This window comes from Kogia breviceps, chromosome 4 (genome assembly GCF_026419965.1).
Source record: "Kogia breviceps isolate mKogBre1 chromosome 4, mKogBre1 haplotype 1, whole genome shotgun sequence".
Taxonomy (NCBI): Eukaryota; Metazoa; Chordata; class Mammalia; order Artiodactyla; family Physeteridae; genus Kogia; species Kogia breviceps.
Window position 1 is genome coordinate 33,936,751 of NC_081313.1, and position 25,332 is coordinate 33,962,082.

Sequence of the window (25,332 nt, forward strand, 5' to 3'; positions counted from 1 at the left end):
CATAGTCTTTATTAAAGTTCACTGAGATCATCCCTTTACTGAAATAAACACTTTTTTTTTTTTTTTTGGCGGTATGCGGGTCTCTCACTGCTGTGGCCCCTCCCGTTGCAGAGCACAGGCACCGGACACGCAGGCTCCGCGGCCATGGCTCATGGGACCAGCCGCTCTGCGGCACGAACTCATGTCCCCTGCACCGGCAGGCAGACTCTCAACCACTGTGCCACCAGGGAAGCTCAATTAACCCATTTTTGATCCAGACTTGTTAAAAATTTTGAATAATGGAGCTGACTTGAATAATTTCTTTGGGTTGGCTTGTTCACAGATCAACAGAACAGAATCTTTTGTGCAAGATCAGAGTCCCTCTATACTGGCTTTGTCATTTGTCAACATATATATATATACCACACAACTATAGGCCAGACATATTTGGGGCACTAGAAAAGATTCAAATAAAGTTCTGCCCTCAAGGTGCTTATATTCTACCCAGTTGACAGACAATAAGATATAAATAAAGTAATTAATTATTGTTACCCAAGCACTATGAAGAAGATAAGCCAATCAATTGTTAGAAAAAATGATGAGGGTGGAGGTGAACTGCATTGGCTAACACAGTCAGGGAATATCTCCTGAGGAGAAGGCATCATACTTGAGGCCATAAGGAGAAGAAGGCTGGCTGTTGATAATCTGGAGGAAGATTCCAAGCAAAGCTCTAAGACAGGGAGGAATCTGGAGGGTATGAGGGCCAGAAAGAATAGCTTGGATTAGTGAGTAAGGAAAGGGTAGAAAGAGTTGAGGTCAGAGAGATAGGGACCAGTAATTTTAGTAAGTAAATGCAGAGGGTTTTAAACAAGTTAATGATGTGCCTGATTTATACTTTTAAAAGATACTCTGTGTAGAAAGGCAAAAAGAGGTCAGGGAACCTGGTTAGGAGGCCTTTGGAGTAATTCATTTGGGAGATGACAGTAACTAGATGACTAGTAACTAATAATGATTAGTGATTTTTGTACATCTTTTAATGTACCTGTTGGTCATTTGTATGTCTTCTTTGGAAAATGTCTGTTCAGGTCCTCTGCCAGTTTTTTATCAGATTATTTGTTTTTTGCTTTTGAGTTGTAGGAATTCCTTACATATTTTGAAAATTAACCCATTATTAAATATATGGTTTCCAAATATTTCCTACCATTCTTTAGGATGCCTCTTCATTTTGTTGATTATTTCTTCTGCTGTGCAGAAGCTTTGTAGTTTGTTGTAGTCCTACCTATTCATTCTCATTTTTGTTACTTGTGTTTTTTGTGTCATATCCAAAAAATCATTGCCAAGACCAATGTCAAGGTGATTTTCCCTATGTTTTCTTCGAGAAGTTTTATAGTTTCAGGTCTTATGTTTAAGTTTTTAATCCATTTTGAGATAATTTTTGTGTATGGTATAAGAAAGGGGCCCAATTTCATTCTCTTGCCAGTTTTCCTAATACCGTTTATTTGAAAGATTATCTTTTTCCCATTGAGTATTATTGACTACCTTGTCAAATAATAGTTGACCACATATGCATGGGTTTATTTCTGGGCTCTTGATTCTATTCCATTGGTCAACATGTCTGTTTTTATGCCAGTAGCAAACTGTTTTGATTACTATAGCTTTGTAGTATAGTTTGAAATCAGGAAGTGTGATGCTTCAGCTTTGTTCTTCTTTCTCAAGATTGCTCCAGATATTCAAGTCTTTTCTAGTTCCATATGACTTTTAGGATTTTTTTTTCTGTTTCTGTGAAAAATGCCGTTGGAATTTTTATAGGGATTGCATTGAATTTATAGATGGCTTTGGGTAGTATGGGCATTTTAACAATATTAATTATTCTGATCCCACAACATGGAATATCTTTCATTAACTTCTGTCTTCTTCAATTTCTTTCATCAACATCTCGTAATTTTCAGTGTACAGATCTTTCACCTCCTTGGTTAAGTTTACAGGTTTCCCTCACTCTCTGAAAGTAGAGTGTTCCTATGAAACCTTTTGTAAGCAGAAATGGCATAAATCAAAGAAGCAATTAGGACACATGTTGTTAACGGATATATAAAACAAATCAAGATAATGCAAAGATGCTCACAGACACAGTTCAATGTATGGTGGCTTGATTCTGAGACACTGAGCATAGCTCTCAGGGATGGAGCTTAGCAGTGCCACTCTGGCAGCTCAGGGTGAGTGCTGCCTTTGTAATGGCTCACTGCAAAACAAATTTGAACACTTTTTGCCTTTTGCTTTTTTTCGTAGAAGTGAAAATCTTCTTCAGATTTCTTTTGGTTATAAAAATAAGTACTAATGTAGGTCTTTCATAAAAGCAAAATGGCATAAAGTGAACCTTCAAAAAGTGAAGGGTACCTATAGTCCTAAGTATTTTATTGTTTCAATTTACTATTGTAAATCGGATTGTTTTCCTTTTTTCTCTTTCAGGTATTTTGTTGTTAGTGTATAGAAAGGCAACTAATTTTTGTATATTGATTTTGTCCCTAGCAACTTTACTGGATTTGTTTATTAGTTCTAGCAGTTTTTTGGTGGAGCCTTTAGGGTTTTCTATATATAAAAGATCATGTCATCTGTAAACTGAGAAAATTTACTTCTTCCTTTCTGATTTGGATGACTTTTATTTCTTTCCTTATCAAATTGTTATGGCTAGGTCTTCCAGTACTAGATTGAATAGGAGTGGTGAGAGTGGGCACCCTTGTCTTGTTCCTGTTTTTAGAGGAAAATCTTTCAGCTTTTTACATATGATTATGATGTTAGCTGTGAGTGTGTCTTATATGGCCTTTATTACATTGGGATATATTCCCTCTATACCTAATTTGTTGAAAGATTTAATTATGAAATGGCATTGAATTTTGTCAAATGTTTTCTCTGCATCTATTGAGAAATCATGTGATTTTTATTTTTACTGTATTAATGCTGGCATAACATTTATTAATTTGTGTATGTTGAACAATCTTTGCATCCTAAGGGTAAAACCCACTTGATCATGGTTCATGATCTTTTTAATGTGCTGTTGAAATAAGATATTCACTTTAGATTTAAGTACACACATAGACTGAAAATGAAAGGATAGAAAAATATATTCCATGCAAATGGAAACTAAAAGTGAGTAGGAGCAATTATATTTATATAAGACACAATAGACTTTAAGTCAAAAAACTGTCCAAGAGTCAAAAACTGTCACAAAAGGGTCACATAACAATGAAGATATATAAATTATAAATAAATATATACACCCAACATCAGAGTATCTAAATATATAAAGCATACATTGACAAAACTGAAGGGATAAATAGACAGTAACACTATAATCATAGGAGACTTCAATACTCCACTTTTCATAATGGATAGAATGTTCAAACAGAAGATCAAGGAAACAGAGAACTTGAACAACATTATAGACCAAATTACACAGAACATTCCATCCAATAGCAGCAGAATACATATTCTTATCCAGCACACACAGAACATTCTCCTGGATAGATCACATTTTAGGTCACAAAACAAAAGAATTAAATAAATTTAAAAGATTGAAATCATACCAAGTGTCTTTTCTGACCACAAGAAAATTGAACTAGAAATCAATAGAAGAATAAAGCTGAAAATTTCTTTAATATATGGATATTAAACAATATACTCTTTAATAACAAATAGGTCAAGTAAGAAATCAAAATGGAAATTAAATAATATCTTGAGACAAAGGAAATGAAAACATACCATACCAAAATTTATGGGATGCATCAAATGCATTAGTAAGAACAAAGTGTAGAGCAATAAACACCTTCATTAAAAAAGAAGAAAGATCTCTTTTTTAAGGCAAAAAATTTCAAGCAAGAAGTACAGCATGTCTTTACTGATTTAAAACATTAAAAAAAAATCTCAAATGAACAACCTAATTCTACATCTCAAGAAGTTAGAAAAAAAAGAACAAATTAAGCACAATGTTAATAGAAGAAAGGAAATAATAAAGATTAGAGAGGAAATACATAAAACTGAGAATAGAAAAATAGCTTTAACAAATCATCAAAACTAAGAGTTGGTATTTTGAAAAGAGAGACACAATTGACAAACCTATAATAAGACTAAGAAAAAAAGAGAAGACTCAAATAAATGAAATCAGAAATGAAAAAGGAGGGCTTCCCTGGTGGCGCAGTGGTTGAGAATCCGCCTGCTGATGCAGGAAACACGGGTTCGTGCCCTGGTCCGGGAAGATCCCACATGCCACGGAGCAACTAAGCCCGTGAGCCATGGCCGCTAGGCCTGCGCGTCCGGATCCTGTGCTCCGCAACGGGAGGGGCCACAACAGTGAGAGGCCCGCATAACGCAAAAAAAAAAAAAAAAAGAAATGAAAAAGGAGACATTACAACTGAGGTCACATAAACAGAAAGGATTAATAGTGACTACTATGAACAATTTTATGCCAATGAACTGTATAGCCTGGAATAAATGGACAAATATCTTGAAACATACACTCTACCAAGACTGATATAGAAAAGAAGACATAGAAAATCTGAACAGACCCATAACTAATAAGGTGATTGAATCAGTAATTTAAAATCTCTAAGCAAAGCAAAGTCCAGGACCAGACAGCTTTAGTGCTAAATTCTAACAAATATTTAAAGGGTTAATGCCAATCTTTCTTAAACTCTTCTAAAATATTAAAGAGGAGGGAACACTCCCAAACACATTTTTGAGGGCAGCATTATGCTGATACCAAAGCTAGCCAAAGACACTACAAGAAAACTACAGTCCAATATCCCTGATGAATATAAAGGCAAAATTCCTCAACAAAATACTAGCAAACCAAATTCAATAGCACATTAAAAGAATCATACACTATGATGAAGTGGGATTTAATCCAAGAATGCAAGGATGGTTCAACATATGAAAACAATCAATGTGATACACCATTAACAGAATGAAGGGTAAAAATCACATGATTATCTTTATAGCTGCAGAAAAAGCATTTGACAAAATTCAACACACTTTTATGATAAAAATACTCAACAAACTGGGACTAGAAGGATATTTACCTTAACATAAAAAATGAAATACCCACAGCTAACATCATAGTTAAAGCTGAAAATGATTCTGCTAAGATCAGGACAAAGCAAGTATACTCACTGTTACCACTATTATTCAGCATAGTACTGGAAATCTAACCAGAGCAATTAAGCAAGAAAAAGATATGAAGGACATCCAAATAGGAAAGAAAAAACTAATATTATCTCTGTTTATAGATGACATGATTCTATATGTAGAAAACCCTAAACATTACACACATACACACAACAACAACAACAACAAAATCAACAAAAACCTGTTAGAATAAATGCTTTTAGTAAAGTTGCAGGATCAAAATCAACATACAAAAATCAGTTTTATTCTTATATACTAAAAATCAACAATCCAAAGGGGAATTTAAGAAAACAATTTTATATATAACAGCATCAAAAAGAATAAAATATTTAAGAATAAACTTGACCAAGGGGGATTTCCCTGGTGGTCCAATGGTTAAGACTCCACACTTCCACAGCAGGGGACACGGGTTTGATCACTGGTTGGGGAACTAAGATCCCACATGCCGCATGGCATGGTCAAAAACAAACAAACAAACAAACAAAACTTAACCAAGGATGTAAAAGACTTGTACTCAGAAAACTGAAAAACATTTGTGAAAAATTAAAGAAGACTCAAATAAAAGGGAACACATCCTCTGTTTGTGGATGGAAGACTTAGTGTTGTTAAAATGCCCAAACTACTTAAAGTAATCAGATTCAAAGCAATCCCTGTCAAAATCTCAATGGCATTTTTTTACAGAAATAGAAAAAACAATGCTAAAATTCATATGGAACCACAAAGGACTGCAAATAAAACAATCTTAAGACAGAAGAACAAAGCTGGAGGCATAAACCTTTGTGTTTCAAAACATATTACAAAGCTAAAGCAATCAAAGCAGTATGGTACTAGCACAAGGACAAACATAGACCAATGGAACAAAATGTAGAACCCAGAAATAAACCCACACATATACAGTCACCTGATCTTCAACAAGCGTGTCAAGAATACACAATGATGAATGTTTAGTCTCTTCAACAAATGTGTTGGGAAAAATGGATATCTACATGCAGAAGAATGAAACTGGACCATACATCATACACAAATAAGCTCAAAATGAACTAAATATCTAAATGTAAGACCTAAAATTGTAAAACTTCTAGAAGAAAACATGAGGGGAAAGCTTCTGGACATTGAACTTGGCAATGATTTCTTGGTTATGACATGAAAAGCACAGACAACAAAAGAAAAAATAGACAAGTGGAACTATATGAAACTAAAGAACTTCTGGATAGCAAAGGAAGTAATCAACAGAGTGAAAATGCAACCTATGAAATGGGAGAAAACATTTACAAATCATATATGTGTAAGGAATTAATTTCCAAAATATATCAACTCCTACAACCAAATACCAAATAACCTGACTAAAAAATGTCAAAAGATTTAAATAGGCATTTCTCCTAAAAAGACATACAAATGGCCAACAGGTACATGAATGGAAGTTCAGCATCACTAGTCATCAGGGAAATTAAAATCAAAACCACAATGAGATATCAACCCACACCTGTTAGGATAGTAATTATCAAAAAAACCCAGAAATAACAAATGTTGGTGAAGATATGGAGAAATTGGAACCCTTGTTCACTGTTGGTAGGAATGCAAAAATGATGCAGCTGCTACAGAAAACAATATGGCATTTCCTCAAAAAGTTAAAAATATAACTACTATATGACCCAGCAATCCCACTTCTAGGTATTTAATCTAAATAATTGAAAAAGGCTATTAAAGAGATATTAGCACTCCCATGTTCATTGCACCATTATTCCCAATAGTCAAGATACAGAAACAAACTAAATGTCCACTGACAGATGAATATATAAACGAAACTGGTATATACATGCAATGGAATATTACTCAGCTGTGAAGAAGGAAGGAAATCCTGACATATGCTACAACATGAATGAACCTTGAGTACGTTATGCTAAGTGAAATAATCCAGTCACAAAAGAACAAATACTACATTATTCTACTTACATGAAGTAGGTATCTACTTCATCAAAGTAGAAAGTAGAATGGTGGCTGCAGGGCCTAGTGGGAAGGGAAAATGATGAGTTGCTATTTAATGGGTATAGAGTTTCAGTCATGCAAGATGAAAAAGTTATAGGGATCTTCTATACACCTTTGTGCTTATAATTAAGAATACTGAACACTTAAAAAACCATTAACAGGGTAAATCTTATGTCATGTGTTTTTTAACCACACACACACAAAATGTGTCTTAAGAAACCAAAGAAAGAACATGTTTCAAGAAGAGGAGGGTGGTCAGTCACATCAAATGATGCTGAAAAGTCAGATAAATGATAGAGAATTATCCATTAGCTTTAGCCAAAAAAAAAAAAAAATCATTGGCAACATAGATAAAAACAATTTTAGTTCAGTGGTGGGGAAATAATGAGATTAGTATGCGGTAGGCAGAGGAAAGGAAATAACCTGAAGACAGAGGGGATATTTTTACAAATATCAGAGAAATAGTGCATGGATAGAGACACAGGTGTGGAGTCAAGGGGGGATTTTTATTTCTTTAAGAGAGGTAATATTGATAGTAATATATATTTGTGTAGCGACTGAAATGATCTGGTAGTGGCAGGAAAGAGAGGGGATAAATTTGAGATCAAACATAGGAGATTCGAGTGAATGGAATCCAGACCATGAGTAGAGAAGCTGGACTTAGGTAGGATCAGGTCATGACTTCTTCTTACCTAAAGAAAATACAGAATAGGCAGAAATAGATGTAGAGGGTTGACGGGTTAATTGTGGGAAACTGAGAAAGTTATTATGTTTGCATCTATTTTTTTCCTGTAAAATAAGAGGTGAGGTCATAAGTTTAGAGTGAGGTGGGAAGGAGATATTGATTTGAGAAGCAAGAAGAGTATGAAGTTATTATCTCAGAGAATAGGAAAGTGAATTTACTAGGGATGTGCAGTCAGATTACTAGGGATATGCAGTAAGATTACTAAGGATGTGCAGCAAGATTCATGGTCAAAAATGTCTAGTTAGTGAAGCCATCCAGGCTGTGTACTCTTTCTTCAAAAATATTTAGCCACTGAAGTTTTCTGGAATTGGAATAGGTAGAAAAATGAGTTTAACTGAGTTGGAGTTTCTTCCAAGTAAGCAGAACAAGAAAGAGTAAGATGAGAATTAAGGACATTTTCAAGAGTGAAACTCTAATGCTAGACCCAAGGAATTTGAACTGATGCAAAGAGAAACGAGGACATGAGGGGTGACAGTTCTGCAGCCTTCCTTTCTAGCAACTTTCAAGGTGATATCTTTATATCCCCTTGACCAATTTTTTTTTTCCTGAGAAAAGCCCAGAGCAGGTCATGTCAGGAGTGTGTTTAGGGCTAATTCTGTGCTGAGACAGCCCTGTTCCTCCTTCTCCTCATCTTCCTCCTCCTCCTCCACATGGCAACAGAGAAGTATAGTCAGAGTTGTGTATTGAAATAGGTTCCCATTTGCCCATGAAGACCCCTTCAAGTACCTCTTCCTCTTCACCAGCCAACAAGACAGAGGGGACCTCCAGGGAAGCCAACAAGGCAGCTAAGATTGTCATTCATTCATCAGAGTCCACTTACCTTCATGAAGAACAATTCTCCAAGTGAATCAAGGAATACAACCATCATTTATAATGTTGACCAAGGATAAACATGGCTGCTTCATAAAAATTAATTCACAAGAAGAATTCTTCTATGTGAAATGTAATATTAGCTGACATTTAAGATAGAGTGGTGTAAGAGTTGTCCACTCCCAGGATCCATAATGAAATATAGGAACATAACAAGAGCACATCTAACAAATCAATGGACCATCTGTTCAGTATCTGATCTCCGGAGGTGACTAATCCTGGCAGCTTCTCAAGCATGTTTAACCATCTCCTCCTGACCCTCTTTTTGACCCATCTTACTCTCTTAATAGAGCATAATAAAAGCATATGGTGCTGTAGAAAGCTTCTGGTTGCCGAATTTCATTTGAACCATGGTAATTTTCTCTCTCACTTTCCCCTGCCTTCTAGAATATATGATTTTTATAATTTTCTGGTCCCCAATCTTCTGAGACTGATCCTTACCCTACACAGAGAAAGAGAACTCAGAGAATCTATAAGCTTCTTGAGGATAACAAATTCCATGATTGTACCTAGAAGTTCCTTGAGTGCCCATGGGTAATGGTTATGGATAAACCTCATTGGTGGTAATAGGTAAAATTTCCAGATTGACAGAGCTGACCCCTTTAACCAACAATCGTTAAAATGTGTGCATATGTGTGTATGAGATATAACCTTCTCTTGAAGGCTCAGAGCACATCATTACTCTATTAATGTGCTTTAAAGCAATGAAGGGGTTAATAATTACCTTAGGTCTATCAGATTATTTGGCTCTATATACATTGTCCCCGGCTGTTCACTGGGAACAGTATGGACCCCAGCTTCTGTTCCTACTCTGGATCTGTCTGGAGGAATGATTAATTAGGTAGCACCAGAGGTCTACTTATAGGAAATATCAAGAAGCTTCTTGAAAAAGAAGTTATCTTAAGAGAAAGTTGATACACCTATGGGCATGCACACACACACATGCACGTGTACATGTGCATGCAGAGAGTGAATTAACATTGAGAATGACGCAGAGCACAGAATAAAACCTATTGTCCTCTGCCCGGCCCTCACAAACTCATACCTGAGTCCTAGGGTGAGGTGGCAACACCAAAAGAATCAACACAAATTCAAAGAGCTCTTTTGTTGGCATCCATACAAAAAGCAAAAGGATTGAAAGGATCTGGCAGTGTTGGCACTCATGGCTTCAGCAGTGACAGCGTCAGCAGTAGAATTGGCATCAGCACCTTCCACAATGGGGGACCCAACTCTGAGAGCCTTTGACCACAGTGGAATCCAAGGCCCTTGTTACTCATTAACATCCTCAGTGTTGGGCCTCTGCAGACTTAGCACAAGCCCTGGTGGGTCTGCCAGCAGCAGTGGTGTTTTGTTAGCACAAGCCCTGGTGGGTCTGCCAGCAGCAGTGGTGTTTTGGGTATAAAACTATGGAAGTACAGTTCCTCGACATGTCAAAGCAGCAAACATGACAACTCCCCATAGGTTCCCCAAAACAGGAAAGAAAGAAAATTGCTGATACTACGTGTGTGGTAGCCCACAAAATCGGTTTATAAAACATATTTAAGAATTTTTCCAGAGATTTCTACAACTATTTGGGGTTTTAAAATTATTTTATTTATTTATTTTTGGCTGCGTTGGGTCTTCGTTGTTGTGCACTGGCTTTCTCTAGTTGCGGTGAGCAGGTCTACTCCTTGTTGTGGTGTGTGGGTTTCTCATTGCAGTGGCTTTTCTTGCTGTGGAGCACAGGCTCTAGGCACAAGGGCTTAAGTAGTTGTGGCATGCGGGCTCAGTAGCTGTGGCTCATGGGTTCTAGAGCGCAGGCTCAGTAGTTGTGGTGCATGGGCTTAGTTGCTCTGCGACATGTGGGATCTTCCCGGACCAGGGTTAAAACCCGTATCCCCTGCATTGGCAGGCAGATTCTTAACCACTGCGTCATCAGGGAAGCCCTCTAGAACTATCTGGAAGTCCATGAAGCAGGTACTTGAGAGTGGTCAAAACTGACAATGAACATGACTCCGATTTTGTTTTGGGGCTGATAGAGTTTAGGGAACGTTACATTTTGTGTCCCTGTATCCTCATTTATCAGTCTTCCCTCATAAATATTTCCTATTTTTATTGCTGATGTATGTCACACAACAGTTTTACTCCTCCTCTTTGTAACTTATTCTTTCTATTTTGATTAGGTAGGGATGGAATTAAATAGGATACAATAAACTCTAAATAATGATATGAGAAATCTTCATATGAGTAAAGTGTGTGAGCCTTAACATATAAACGTATCTATTTTAACAAGTTGAAGGTTCTTTTTAAAATCTTAACTCTTTTAGTGCACTGATTATGCTAAAATAACTAAAATTCAAGCAAGTGAGTTATAACCACATTTATGCATGTTTCTATTCCATATAAACCATGATTTAAATAAATGAGGTATGGTTTGCAAATACGAAGACTGATGTTCTTTCCATCAAAACTCAAGTTACTGTTTACCTTTGTGTCTGAGATCTTTCTGATGCTGATTATTACTAAAGTTTGCATTTATGATGTCACTATTACTTCAGAGCAATACTGAAATGTTTTAGTTTATAGATAAGATGAACAAATCTGTGACCTCTAAATATAACAAGCATAGCTGGTCCTGTAACACACACACAAAAGTGGGATTAAATGGACAAGAACAAATATGGGGTGTCTCCTAAATTGTCATTAGTGACCACTAGCATCACCAGATGGTCTGATTTTAAGTGCTGTTGACAGCTGGTATCAATGAGCATCAGGAATTTAAGGAAATGAGGGGGAAGATTTTACATTTATCACAGTGACCTAATTTGAACACTTAGGTAGCAATTAAATCACTTTTATTGTGATTTTATTGAACTGTAATGTCAGTTATCAGAAATGTTCCCAACCTGGGCCATTAGCCTTGAGTCAGATATAGGGCTCTGGCTCTAAGCCTGATTGTAAATTTTAACCCTCACAGATAGACTGCATGGTCCATTAGAAAGAATTTGGTCAAAGAGGTATATTTAAATTTGGTTCTGCCACTTACATAAAGGTTACTCTTAGAGATACCCTAAGCAGTGTTTCTCAAACTAAATGGGTATATAAATTACCTGGGGATCTTGTTAAAATGCAAATTATGATTAAATCGGTCTGAGGGCTGGGGTCCAAGATGCTGCATTTCTACCAAGCACCCATGTAGGCTGATGCTGTTGGTCCCTGGATCAACACTGAGTAGCAAGGCCTGAGGAGACTATTGACAGAACATGTGAAAAGCATATGTGTTCATGAGAAAATACTTTGTAAACTGTAAAATGGCAGAAGTATCATTTTATATTGATTAGTAATAGTTGGTGATTTAGTTCAATTCATCAAGAAAGAGCCCCAAAGAAAGAGTACGATAAATTATGTTCCAGATGTTCAATTCTTTTCTTTTTAGCAAAATCAAAAACAAAACTGGGAATTGGAAAGGCAACACAAGAAAGATAGTCAATCTAAACAATTTTGTTGTTTTTTGATTGCTTTGAAAAATCAACTTCCATAACACTATCAGAACTAAAATGATGAAAAAAAATGCCCTGTTTTTTAAAAGAAACTTGTACAATTAGACCCAGTCCCAGATTTGCTCTGTAGATTGTCTCATCCCAATCAAAATAGAAATAGTAAATTACAAGGAAAAGGAAGATAGTTGGCTCCAGGAACAACAAGAAGAGATCACTGTGAGGGAAGAAATTTAAAACTAATAAAAGCCAACACAAGAACACAGAAACTGGAGCTATATAAACATCTAGTTTCCCTAAGTAAGACTGTTCTTTTTCATTGGTGTTAGCATTTTCTGGAAGAGTGTACAAAATCTACAAGAACAATGATCGATTCCTAAAGCATTTCTGTGTTCCTTATCTAAAGTACAGTTAACAATTCCTGTTCAAGTTTTGATTTGAAAACTGGCAAGGAAGAGACCAAAAAAAGGCATATCACTTCTAGATTGGTAGGTGGCAAGTTTAATAAGCAGGGAACTTACCTAAGAAGCTTGTTTTAAGGCAGCTGCAAGATGACTGGATCTCCGCACCTACCCGCCAGAATCTTAAAAGTTTATATAGAGGACTTAGAGGTTCAGCCACATACACTGTCCAGGTGGTCTCAGTAACACATTGCTCTCTCAAGGCTGCATCCTTGAAGATGGTTCCCACTGGGTGAACAGTGGGCAGAAAGTAGATTCCAAGGACAGGGGATGGGGTAAGCAAACTCTGCCTGGGTCCAGCTCGAAGGCCAACTGGTGGTCAACTCAGTAATCAACTCTGACACCAAGGAAACATACGCTCTTTCTGAGATTCTAGTCCTACAACATTTTAGCCAATCTTTCATTATTACATGGTCAATTTACTGTATTATGTGATGAAGACTTTCATCACATATCAGAAAATGCATAACGGACCCCTCCCACGGAGTAAAAGCCCTTCCTGATCTTTTAGATTTTGGACAGAATGACTCCCTGCCATAGATCCAGATCACCAAAAAATTACCCAGGTCAAGCAACGGCTTACTTGCTCCCATGACAGATTTTTTTACAATGGTTCTGGCAGCACTATGATTATAGAGTTAGAACTTGGCTTCAAAGATGCCAGAAATTCATCAGACTTCACCTGAATTTGATACTTTGTCTCCCTGCTTCCATCCCTGTTTATCCTCTCTCAACTGTTTGTGGTGAGAGGACACATTATTCATAAACCAAAATGCCGGGATAGTGTTAAGCAAACATGTATGAATGAAAACTTAGCTTGGTGTCATCAGAGATAGGAAGAAAAGACAAATGAGACCTAAATCCGAGTAACTGTCAGTGTGTTAGACACTACCATTCCTTTGAAAAATAAAGTGAAAGTAAAACTACTAATACCGATTACTAATTTAATTCCTTAGGCCAAATCATGAGGCCATTTAAATGCAAAATAGCCACTGAGAAATTTGGTTATGAAAGCATTCAAGATGCAGACACTTGAGAAACATTTAAAGATGCCAGAACTGCACACCTGGTGGGGAATATCACACACCTGCAGATTGTTCTTTGCACTAGCTCTGGGTAATCCAGATCAGCTGCCCCAAGTGGATGGGTTCATAATTAGACAGCTCTTCACTCTCCAGTTGCTCCACCTAAGAAAACCCGAAGCTTTGAGGATGACCGAGCAGCCATTCCCTTCTACAGAAAAACACTTGTGTGGTACATCAGGAGTGGTTTTAAATGGTGGAGATAATTACTTAATTCAAGCTGTAGCAACTGGCCAAGTAAACAAGCAGCAGCCAGGAAGCTATTAGCATGATTTTAAGGCAATTTTTCCATTAGTGTTTAATAGTCTCCAATTAGTCTTCCCTGACTATCGAAGTTTGAACGTCTTTTTTCCTCCAAAAATTCTCACAAGTTGAGTAATGCAGAAAGGTACCAAGCCCAGTTTTTTTGTTTGTTTTGCGGTACGCGGGCCTCTCGCTGTTGTGGCCTCTCCCGCTGCGGAGCACAGGCTCCAGACGCGCAGGCTCAGCAGCCATGGCTCACGGGCCCAGCCGCTCCGCGGCATGTGGGATCTTCCCGGACCGGGACACGAACCCGTATCCCCTGCATCGGCAGGGGGACTCTCAACCACTGCGCCACCAGGGAAGCCCTACCAAGCCCCTTTTTAAACCTGGATTTGTATGTGCGGATCTGCCAAACGTACATTACAGAATCATGGAGGAATTCAGGCGTGTAGATTGGTGAAATAGGGTTGTTGTTTTTTTTTTCTCAGAAGTATTGAGGGTGAGAATGGAAGGCTTTGCAGGGGACCCACTTTGAGTATAAAACTAAGAGGAGTTGGGAAAGCAGTGGAAATTCCCCCTGCATCCAGTGCCATCATCATTATGTCTCTGCTGTAGGACTATCAGAATATCAAAGCCTCTGACCTCAGGTTTTCACTTTGTCCTGTGGAAAGAAAGGAAAATTCATCCTGTTCCTGCTAATGCCTATTTCCTTGTCCTCTCACCCTGATTAGTACCTGTTGTGGCTGAATCATCCAGATACAAACCCCAAAGCATTTCCCTCCAAAATTCCTAGGAGATTTTTCCTAAGGACCATTTTAAGGGTTATATCACTGAACTGATTGTAGGTCATTTCCCTTCACTGAGGTGCAATTTTCACACCTGTGAAATGGAGTTAATACTTACCACAATCAGCTGCTTCACAAGGTCTGGGGAAGGATTATGTGATCTGGGTTACATACTGGGGCTTTGAAAATTGAAGTATTATAAAAAAGTAAGTTAGATTCAGACATGGTATCATACCATCCCTCAGAACTTGCAGTGTGAACTTGGGCTTTTAACCTCCCTGTGTCTCTGGAGAGTCACCTTTCAGGAGGCTGGCAACAGAGTCCTTGCCCTTCTTACCTTTTATGTGAGCACAAATTCTCAGGTGAGACCATGTAAAAGTAACCTTCTAAAAACCAAAAAATAAAAAGGAAGGAAGAAAAGAGGATAGGAATGCCTGTGGAAGTGAGAGTGGAATTTTGCCAACAAAGTTCTGTGCTTTCTACTGTCTCCTTCCCCGGCTCACCCAGGGAGCAGGGTAAGTTCAGAGTGGAGAAGCTGTCTTGTTCTTTTCCTTGGAGACACCTGGGCTCTTGGGAAGCTACCTCTTGAAGAAGGACAAAAGTAGACGAACCCTTCCCTTCTGGGGTTGGCTCTCAGAGTGTAGCCTGTGCCTATCATAACCGCCAAACATCCACTTATTGAAGGACCATTGATTTGAATTACTGATCAATTCCAGGGCTACTGGTTAGAGACTCTTGGGATTTTCGAGAAAACCCATCTTTTCCTCTTTTTTATTTCCCCCAGTGGCTGAGAGGGGACGCCGGATAGGGCAGATCTAGAGAAGGCAGACCAGAAGGTTGAACTCGATAACACGGCACAGCCTGGGGCAGGGGGTGGACAGCCTGTCGGTATTTTGCCCTCTAGCCGAGTCCTGGAAGGGTCAGGCATCTGCACCCTCAGCCCAAGTGAAAAGTCAACGAAGTATGGCCGTGTCCTCAGCCGTCACCGTGGTACACCGTCCTGAAACGACCCTCCCTCCTGCACATCCGAACTAGGGTCTGCTGCGCTCCCGTCCCCAAAACCTCCCTCGTCCTCTGGTCCCAGTCGTGCGCGCTATGCTGCAGCCTCTGGATGCCTCCAGTCTCTTCCTCGCCTTGCCCAGGCTTCCGTCCTGCTAGCCTGTCCGGACACCGCCGCAATCATCTTTTTCCTAAGATTTGCCTATTAATACCCCCCCTCCGCCGCAGCTCACGCAGGTTCCCCGGCCCAGCTTCCGTCCCGAACAACAAATGCACGGTCCACGAGGGTTTGCTTTCCTGACCCGCGCGCTGTAGGCTGCTAACAGCCCCTGGACCCAAATCCAGACGGTGGCCACCCGGCCAGGCCCTCTAGGTCCACGCAGATCAAGAAACTGCCCCCTCCGCTCCTCTCCCCCTTCAGCTCCCAGTCAAGGGCAGCGATCACGCCGCCGCCGCCGGTTCCTGAACTTTCATCACTCTTCGGGAAGCGCTTTGTCTCTTTAAAGGAGACTAGGGACGAATATTAATGACTCGGGTAGGTTCTAACGGAGAAATCCACCAGAGCCGCTTGATTCCGTGACAGGGGTGGAGTGGGAGGTCCACGGGCCGGAGCCGAGCCCTTAGGACAGCAGCTCGCTCTCACCGGTCACTATCACCCCCCAGCCCCAGAAATCGCCCCCAGCCCCAAGTCTTCGGGGAAAACGTGTCAGGGGGGCACGAGGGGCCGTCCTGGAGCCAAACCTTTCCCCTGCCCCAGCCCTCTCACACAACCTGCTTCAAAAACCCATGGAAAATCAGTCACCTTGACTCCCCGCGCCACGGTCCCCAGACGTTTGCAAAACGCCAGGAGCCCGGAGGCTCCCAGGCACGCGCTCGCCTGGCCGAGACCCACCCCTGGAGACGAGTTTCCCTCCCGCGGGCATCGTGGCAAGTTACCACTTGGTGGCAGATAAAGCAGGGCGGGGCAGGTGCCGCGGACGCCGAGCGCCCCGTCGGCAGACTCAGCGCGCCTACCTGGGATGGCTAAATTGGTGAGGGGGATGCTGTGGATGCTCTCGGGCAGAGTGGCCATCCAGTCGGCGAATTTCAGCTCGTTCTTCCCTTGAGACGAGGCCATCGTGCGGTCGCTGTGCCGCGCGCTGGTCCTCACGCTCCTCGGGCAGGCTGGCAGGCTGCTGCCGCTAATCGAATGTTTGCTCCAGCCCCGCTAGAGTTTACACTCCGCTGTGCGCCACACCCACAGGATGGCGCAGACACATGCTAATTTTAATAATTATTCAAAACACCCCGTGCTCCCTTAGTGCCTCCGCCAGACTCCGCTGGAGCTTTTGTTCCTGACGTCCGCGCTCAGCTTTCTCCTCTCTCCCCGCCCTCCCCGACTCCCTCCTCCTGTTTTGTCCCTCCTATGCGTCTCTGTCTTTTCTCGCCATTTCTGCAGCGTTCCTTGGCTTCTTACTATCTTTTCCTTTTTTTTTTCTTTTTCTTTCTTTCTTTTTTTTTGTAACTTGGTTCACACAGCTGCTTTGCCCATGATCTTGCTCGGTCCTTTGATGAGACTTCCTAGTCCTGCTTGTATAAAAGACAATCTTGGGGTTGACCCTAAAATCCTAGTCGACTTCGGGATGCTATCACCTCTTGGGGAGCCGACTCTCATAGTGGCTTTCAGGACTCTCCATTCTCACAGAAGAGCTTTTCTCTTTGTAAGCTACAACAGGTTATTTTCTTTCCTCAGTCGGGGCCCAGAGCCCTGCTTATAACAAAATGGTGGTCTTTCTTCACCACTTTGCCTAATTTTTGGAGTAGTTGAAAAACGTGCTGTCAGCAAAGAGCAGTAAGTTCCAGGTGATTCCTATTTAATCCCTGGCGCCCTGTTCTAGACATTTCAAGGTAAAGAAGCACGTCAACCCCTTCGTTTCCCTGATTATGAGAAAGGTATGCTATATCTATAGAGAAAGCTGTTTATGTCCTCTCTGTGTCAGTTTCGTGGCACTCAGGACAAGGCTGAAGCCTGATGCTAGAAGAAAATCACCACATTTCCCAGTGACATGTTGTAATTATTGCCAGTAGCATTTGGTGGGATTTATTTGGCAGCATTCAAAATGATCTATGTGATTGTCTGAATTTTCATTCCTTGGCAGACTAGAGAGGTGTGCCTCTCTCAAGAGAAATCACTTGTCGAGCCTCCAAAGAACTGTCTTGGTCCGCCTGCTCTCAGATGAGAAAGAGGAGAAAAATCAAATCTCACAAATGTGAGGCGTCCAGGGATGGCCTGAATAGGAATGATAAGCAACGGACTGAAAATGTGCGGGGTCTTTGCAGCCCAGTGAATGTAGATACGATAAAGGTGCCTCTGTTCTTTGATCCAGTGATGTAAAATCCTTTTCCTAGAGTAAATGCTGTTAAGTTGGGAAAATGAAAACCAAGGTAGGAGAGAGAGCTGTAAAATATGGGAATCGTTTTTTCAATTCAGTAAACCGTATATCATTTTTTAAAAACAACCACAACTAAAGCCTGTTTATTGTACAAGGATGCAGAACTCAAAGAATATTCACTCCAAATAGGGAGCAGAGTGGGAAAGGTGGAGAGAGGAGAGAGAATACCTTACCCATGTGATCAAATTTTCTGTTCTCCCATAGAATCAATTCATAATTGCAAAAGGACATGGTAGGGTTATCTTTAAGAATGAGAAAGAGATGTACGGGGATTTTTTTTCCCAAGGTGAACCTTAATATTCCTGTTAGCACAGTAGAACTCACATATCCTTTTGATTCGGGTGAGAATTCAGCTCACTATAGGATTGTTGGTCAAGAGACCTACAAACACCACCCTCTGGCTGATGCTGGTACTCTGTGGGCATTATTGCAGGGCAATGAGGAGAGCTCAGATCTGGGAATTCGCTGCTCTGTCTCTGAGTCATTTAGGCAAGTCCTCTAGTCTCTGTCAGCCCTGGTTGTCTCCATCATAAAATGGTGAGAGTAACTCAGAGATTTGTGGTGAAGCTTCCAGAAAACAGTGTAATGAAAGAGCTCTGTTCTCAGCAAAGCATCACACAAAATGTGAGACCTATGTTTATTAAGATAACAATGTGTATTTCCCTCTCTTTGTCACTTCTATCTTTATAAAATATTCATTTTCAAGAGAATGAAATCATTATTGAACCTTGGGATTTTTTTTTTTTAGTAAGATGCACTTTAAAAACATGCCCTGTTCAATTGTGTTGAACCTATGTGTCCCTGAAAGTTTACAAAGCATTTAAAAAAAAATGAAACCACCTTAAATGTTGAGGAAATTTGCCTCTCTAAAGAATAGTACACTTTATCTTTTGGTAAAGCAGACAAACAGTCCCTCCCCTGTTTTGAACTTCAGATGTTTTACTGTATTGGTTTTTCATGAAACTTTACATTTCTCTGCATGCGAGCCACTAAAAAGGACAGTGCTGAAAGTGGATAGTTTACGAATTTCTTTCCCAGAATTATAATCAATATTTTAGGCAATTTATGACCTGGTTTCCCCATCTTTCTATTATAGCTTGGTCACCATTTACTAAATGATATTGGAAAAATCATATAATTTCTCCAGGCTTTAGTTTGCCCACTGTATTAGTCAGAGTTTCCCAGAGACACAGAAATATGGATATAAATATAGACATATAGAGAGATTTATTTTAAGGAATTGGCTCATATAATCGTGAGAGCAGGCAAATCTGAAAGGCAGGCCAGCAGGCTGGGAACCCAGGTAGAATTTCTGTGTTGCAGCCTTGAAACAAAATTCTTCTTTGGGAAACCTCAGTCTCTGCTCTTAAGTCCTTCAACTGATTGGATGAGACCCACCCACATTATAGAAAGTAATATCTGCTTTATTCAAAGTCACATAATTACATATGCTAATCACATCCACAAATACCTTCACAGCAACATCTAGACTAGTGTTTGACAAAACTATTGGGTATCATAGCCTAGCCAAGTTGACACATAAAATTAACATCACACTCAGTGGCAAACTAAACTAGAAGTTGTTACTAATCTCCCCCTTTGACTCTATTATTCTATCTTTCTGTTTCCTTTATGATTATTTCTTAACATGTAGCTGCTGGCAGTAGCAGGAGGAGGAATGAAAATATTTAGTTTTTTTACTCTATTCAGAGAATTCAAGGTATGGATCAACATTTTTATCATTACAACAGAGATGAAAAAATACTAATGATTTTTAATTGTGGTGTTGAGAAAAACTTAAAAAAACTTATCCTTAAAAAATTTTTAAGCATAAATGGAAAGAAGAGAGTGACTTATTGCAGTGGTTTCCTGCTCCTATTAAAACTTATTCATGTAATCCTCAGCTGTCGATCAAAACCACACTACACAGTTTATAAACATGCTACTCATTTGGAACGTTTCCTTACTTCATATCCTCCTCCACTCAAAAATACATGGATCTTTACTACATGTTTTCTTTCATTAGTTCATAATACTTCTCAATTGTTGGAGATATATACTTTTATTTTTTATATATTTTTATTCTTTTATATTTTTTCAATTAAATTGATGTTGAATTATGTTCCAAGAAACAAGGATTCTTATAGCTCAGAAAACTTTAGAACACATTTCAGCTGAGTAATATTTTTAAAGAGGAGCTGTTTAAAACAACTCAGCCAAATCATTAAAAACCATGGTGTTCATAAATATGTATTTATAGAGTCAAACTTAAAGAAAACACATACAAAAGGGGAATAAAGAATCTTTGTAAAAACTTACTAGTAATAATCAGTGCTTTCTGATCATTCTCTGCAACCTCTACCCAGAAATTCCATCATAAGATGGAATTATTGTATTTTAAGCATATAAAAATGCTTTTTACACTTAAATTCAAAGTAGAAAAAAGTGACAACTTCCACTTCCCTCTATCATTTTAACCCTGCAGAGTTTTTGGTTGTATCCCTCTCTCTTCCCCTACATCTACATCTTATATACAAGTCCAAAATAAGCTAATTAATACTTACTAAATACAACCTAGTGGTCAGAATCATAAGCTATGGAATCTGAAGGCCTGGATTCAAATTCAGATTTCCCCAGTTAACTGCTATGTGTTTTTGGATTTCCTTAACTGAAGCATGAAGAATGATTATTCCCTCCTGAGGGGTAGGAAAATGGAAGGTGCTATGAAGCTTAAGTCAAGTGAAGACTTTAAAGTTTATTGAACAGAATGGAAGCTCTATAAACTATAAACTATAATTCATCCTTATGCTTCTTGCAACCACCACACCTTTGCTCATGCTATTAACTCCACATGGAATACACTTTCATGCTTTCACCTGTAAAAATCCTTTCCATTCTAATTCATCTTTGCAACTTCTGTCACGATTCATAAGCAGAAGTAATTTTTCCTTTTTCTGAACACCTATTATAGTTTGTTTATAGCTGTCTTGTAGTGTGTTTCTAATTCCCTAGTTAGCCTTAAAGCATTATGTGGACAGCGATGGTGATATTTGATACCCAATCATGCCTCTCACAGTGCCTAAGACATAGTAAGGACTCATTATAATCATTCATTTACTTATTTCATAAATATTTATTGAGTGTCTATTATGTGCTCTGTCCTAGAGAGGGAAGATAGAGCACAAGTCCCTGAACTCACTGTGTTTATGTTTCAGGCAGAAAGTGGCAAATGATAGTTTAATGTCTGAATAAATAAATGACTTGTCTGTATCTCTCACCTCAATGTCAAAAGCCCTCCTTTAGCATGCTTGTTTTTTAGTACTTCACTATATAGCAAACAACTTATAACTTAATTTTGAAAATATATTTTGAAAGAAAAATTGTTTAAGAATTGCCTGTCTATACTGGCTCTTATAATTCTTTCCATCCTGTTGCTATCTTGGTAAAATCAGCGATCACACTTGGAAATAACATGGTGTACTCTTCTAGACTTCCAGGGGTCATCACTAGCAAACTGTTTGATTTCTCAGAGCATGGGGATTCCTGGGGGTGGCGGTTAGCCAGGGAACGAAGAAGAAGAATGTTTTAGATTTACCTGTAGAATCAGAAAAATCCTGGAACTATTCTACTTCTCATTGCTAAAAAGTTATGACCATAATTACACCAGTGCTCATAGGAGCATTATTCACAATGGCAAAAAGGTGGAAACAACCCAAATATCCAATGACAGAAAAATGGATAAATATAATGTGGTATAATCATACAATGGAATATTATTCAGCCTTAAAATGGAAGGAAATTCTGATACCTGCTACAACATGGATAAACTCTGAAGACATCGTGTTAAATGAAATGAGCCAGACATAAAAGGACAAATATTCTATGATTCCACTTATGTAAAGTACCTAAAATAATCAAATTCATAGGGGCAGAAAATAGAACAGTGTTATGAAGGGTTGGGAGAGTGAAGAATGACATTTTAATTGAAGCAGAGTTTCAGTTTAGGATCATAAAAAGTTCTGGAGATGGATAGATAGTGGTAGTAGTTGTACAATAATGTAAACATTATTCACTGTCACTGAACTGTACACTTAAAAATAAGATGGTAAATTTTATGTAATGTGTATTTTGTCCCAATTTGAAAAACGAATGACTCTATTGGACAGAAGAATCATACTTGTTTTATCAATTATAAGGCTCCCATTGTAACCCTTTAGTACTAGTTTATCCTCCAGCCAATGATTTCCAGGAACACACCTGAAATTATACAAATTGGATTTATCACTTTTTGTAGCAAGAGAGAATGCAAATCATGGGAACCCTGGGCCCTATCAGTAAGAAGATGTTAGCAAGAAATTATTATAGGATTTGCCCTTATGTTTGGTGATTTGGGGAGGATTTAAGGAAGTGGGGCTTTGCTCTGATTTGGATGCTGTTAGGAAGTGGTGTAGGGGGTAATTCATGAGTATCTTCATAAATTTTATCTAGAAGGAGGAGAGACTATACTAACTCTAGAGCTATAAGAAGTAAAGAAGCAGGAGTCACTCATTAGAGTGGGGTATATAAGATCATTTTTGTGGCATGGACAATACTAATGTTTTGTCCATTTTCAGCCATGATTACAGAGGGCTCATGTTCTTTTTGTTGTTGTTGCTCAAGGTCTTGGGGTGGCCTTGTATAATGTTGTTGTTCCATGAATGTGTTTATGTTCAACAGGTGAAAACCAAGGCCTGGCTGATAATACCAGAAATCCTAGATGTCAGGGGCTAATTTTCTCTTTCCCACCAATAAGTAGAAGGACACAGCCCAACCTAATTTTTCTGGAGCTCCAAGAGTCCTAGCCTTGTAGACCTTTGCAAACGATAAATGTCATTGGCAACTTTGATATGTACTCCCCATCAATAAGATTTTCACTTACATTTTATGGCATGAACAGAATGATGCAATAAAGCAAATGATACACCTGCATGTGCAAGCTCATGAGTGTTCATGCACAGTTATGCCCTGAAAAACCATTTGTATCCTCCTGCCATTCTCGAATAGTTCCCAAGGTACACGGAAGCAATGATAATCCTTGCTGATGTGGCACATATATACAATGGAATATTACTCAGCCATAAAAAGAAATGAAACTGAGTTATTTGTAAGAGGTGGGTAGACCTGGAGTCTGTCATACAGAGTGAAGTAAGTCAGAAGGAGAAAAACAAATACCGCATGCTAACACATATATATGGAAGCTAAGAAAAAAAAATGTCATGAAGAGATTAGTGGTAGGACGGGAATAAAACACAGACCTACTAGAGCATGGACTTGAGGATATGGGGAGGGGGAAGGGTGGGCTGTGACGAAGTGAGAGAGTGGCAGGGACATATACACACTATCAAATGTAAATTAGATAGCTAGTGGGAAGCTGCCGCATAGCACAGGGAGATCAGCTCACTGCTTTGTGACCACCTAGACGGGTGGGATAGGGAGGGTGGGAGGGAGAGTGACGCAAGAGGGAAGAGATATGGGAACATATGTATATGTATAACTGATTCACTTTGTTGTAAAGGAGAAACTAACACACTATTGTAAAACAGTTATACTCCAATAAAGATCTTAAAAAAAAAAAAAAGAATAACTCACTCAATTTGCATTTCTTTTCAGTCTCTTCTTGCAAACCCCAAAGGCAATCATCTGTATCTAGGGCTGTCTGACAGGCAAAGATAATGCTGTGGTACACCACTAACACCTTAGAAAAAGAGATTCTGAGAAGAAAAGTCAAATAATGAGCTCTCAGTCTAGCCCTAGCCCTAGAACTGCAGATCAGCTGTGGAAGATAGTGTCAGAAATCTGGACACAGTGTGTGAGACAGGACAAGTATCTGACTGTTCGGGGAGCTCTGAGCAATGCTCAGCACAGAAAAACGAAGAATTAGATACAATGACTATTTATGCTTATTCAGCTTTCTGACTACCATTCTAGCATTATTTAAGACTACACCTTTGTCCAAACCCTGCGTTTGTCTTAGTAAATGCATAAACTTAGGGAATCCTGCATCTAAGCCATAAACTACGTTCATTCAGAGTAGCTGTCCATAACTTCAGTGCTGAACATGAACAGGTTCATAATTTGCTCTGAGTGTATGTTTATGATGGCTATAGCTGTTGTAAACCTGTGACTATACTGCTCTGGTGGTAAGTAACACATCTTTTGGTAGTTTACAGCCACAGCTATCTTCTCACTTGGTTTCCTTGAAAACATTTCATCATAAAAAATTTCACACACTTGCAAAATTGGAGAGAACAATTAATAAACCTTCACATACTCATCCCTCAGACTCTAATTATCTGCTAATGGGCAACTTTTATTTCTTACACACTGCTCCTTCAAACTGAATGATTTTAAGTGAATTCCATGTGATAATATTTAATCCATAATATTGTGATATGTATTATCAAATATAGTCAATCAACCAAGCAATTCAGATTTTAAAAGTCACCGATTAATGAATGAATTAACTGAAATTTTTCTCAACTCACTGATTAGTAGCCTAGATACAATATAAATTGTGAATACACTGTTGAAGAGAGAATTAATTTCCTTGAAACTATATGCGCTGTAATCACTGCATTTATTCTTTATAGTCTAAAGACTTTATCTTTTAAAATGATTAAAGTTTGTGTCTTTTTTAATCAAAATTTTAGTCTTTTATTTTGAAAAAGCTAAAGAAAATGCATACATCTCTAATAAAAAAGTCAAGCCTAAGACCTAGGCCTCATTTTGTCCACTACACACAAAGTAACCCAAATGACTACTAAATTATTTTATTATGTACCACATTTATATAAGACATATTTTTTTACCTTCCCATAGAGGCAATACAATAATATAATTTCATTTAATTATTACATATAGTTTGAAAATACCATTTGACAAAAATACTAAGAACACTTTCAGATGTCTCTGCAAATACATATAAAGACTTTTTCACAGCTACTATTGAGAAATAACATAATTCTAAGATATAAGAACTCATTCTATTTAATAATTATCTAATATTTGTACTGAGTGCTAAATGGCTATGTATGGAGTCAGAGTATCTTTGATAGCT

At 38.7% G+C, this 25,332-nt stretch overlaps 2 protein-coding genes across 2 annotated transcripts in view; both read right to left on the bottom strand.

Moving 5' to 3' along the window:
• Nucleotides 1-17,189, bottom strand: part of PLCXD3 (phosphatidylinositol specific phospholipase C X domain containing 3) — a 165,293-nt gene extending 148,104 nt beyond the window's left edge. Inside the window, exon 1 of the mRNA XM_059060923.2 lies at nucleotides 16,819-17,189. Coding sequence (XP_058916906.1) covers nucleotides 16,819-16,921 — 103 coding nt within the window. The 5' untranslated portion in view covers nucleotides 16,922-17,189. The remainder of the gene's footprint in view (nucleotides 1-16,818) is intronic.
• Nucleotides 1-25,332, bottom strand: part of C6 (complement C6) — a 400,163-nt gene that overhangs the window by 352,172 nt on the left and 22,659 nt on the right. The gene's annotated exons all lie outside the window — the stretch shown is intronic.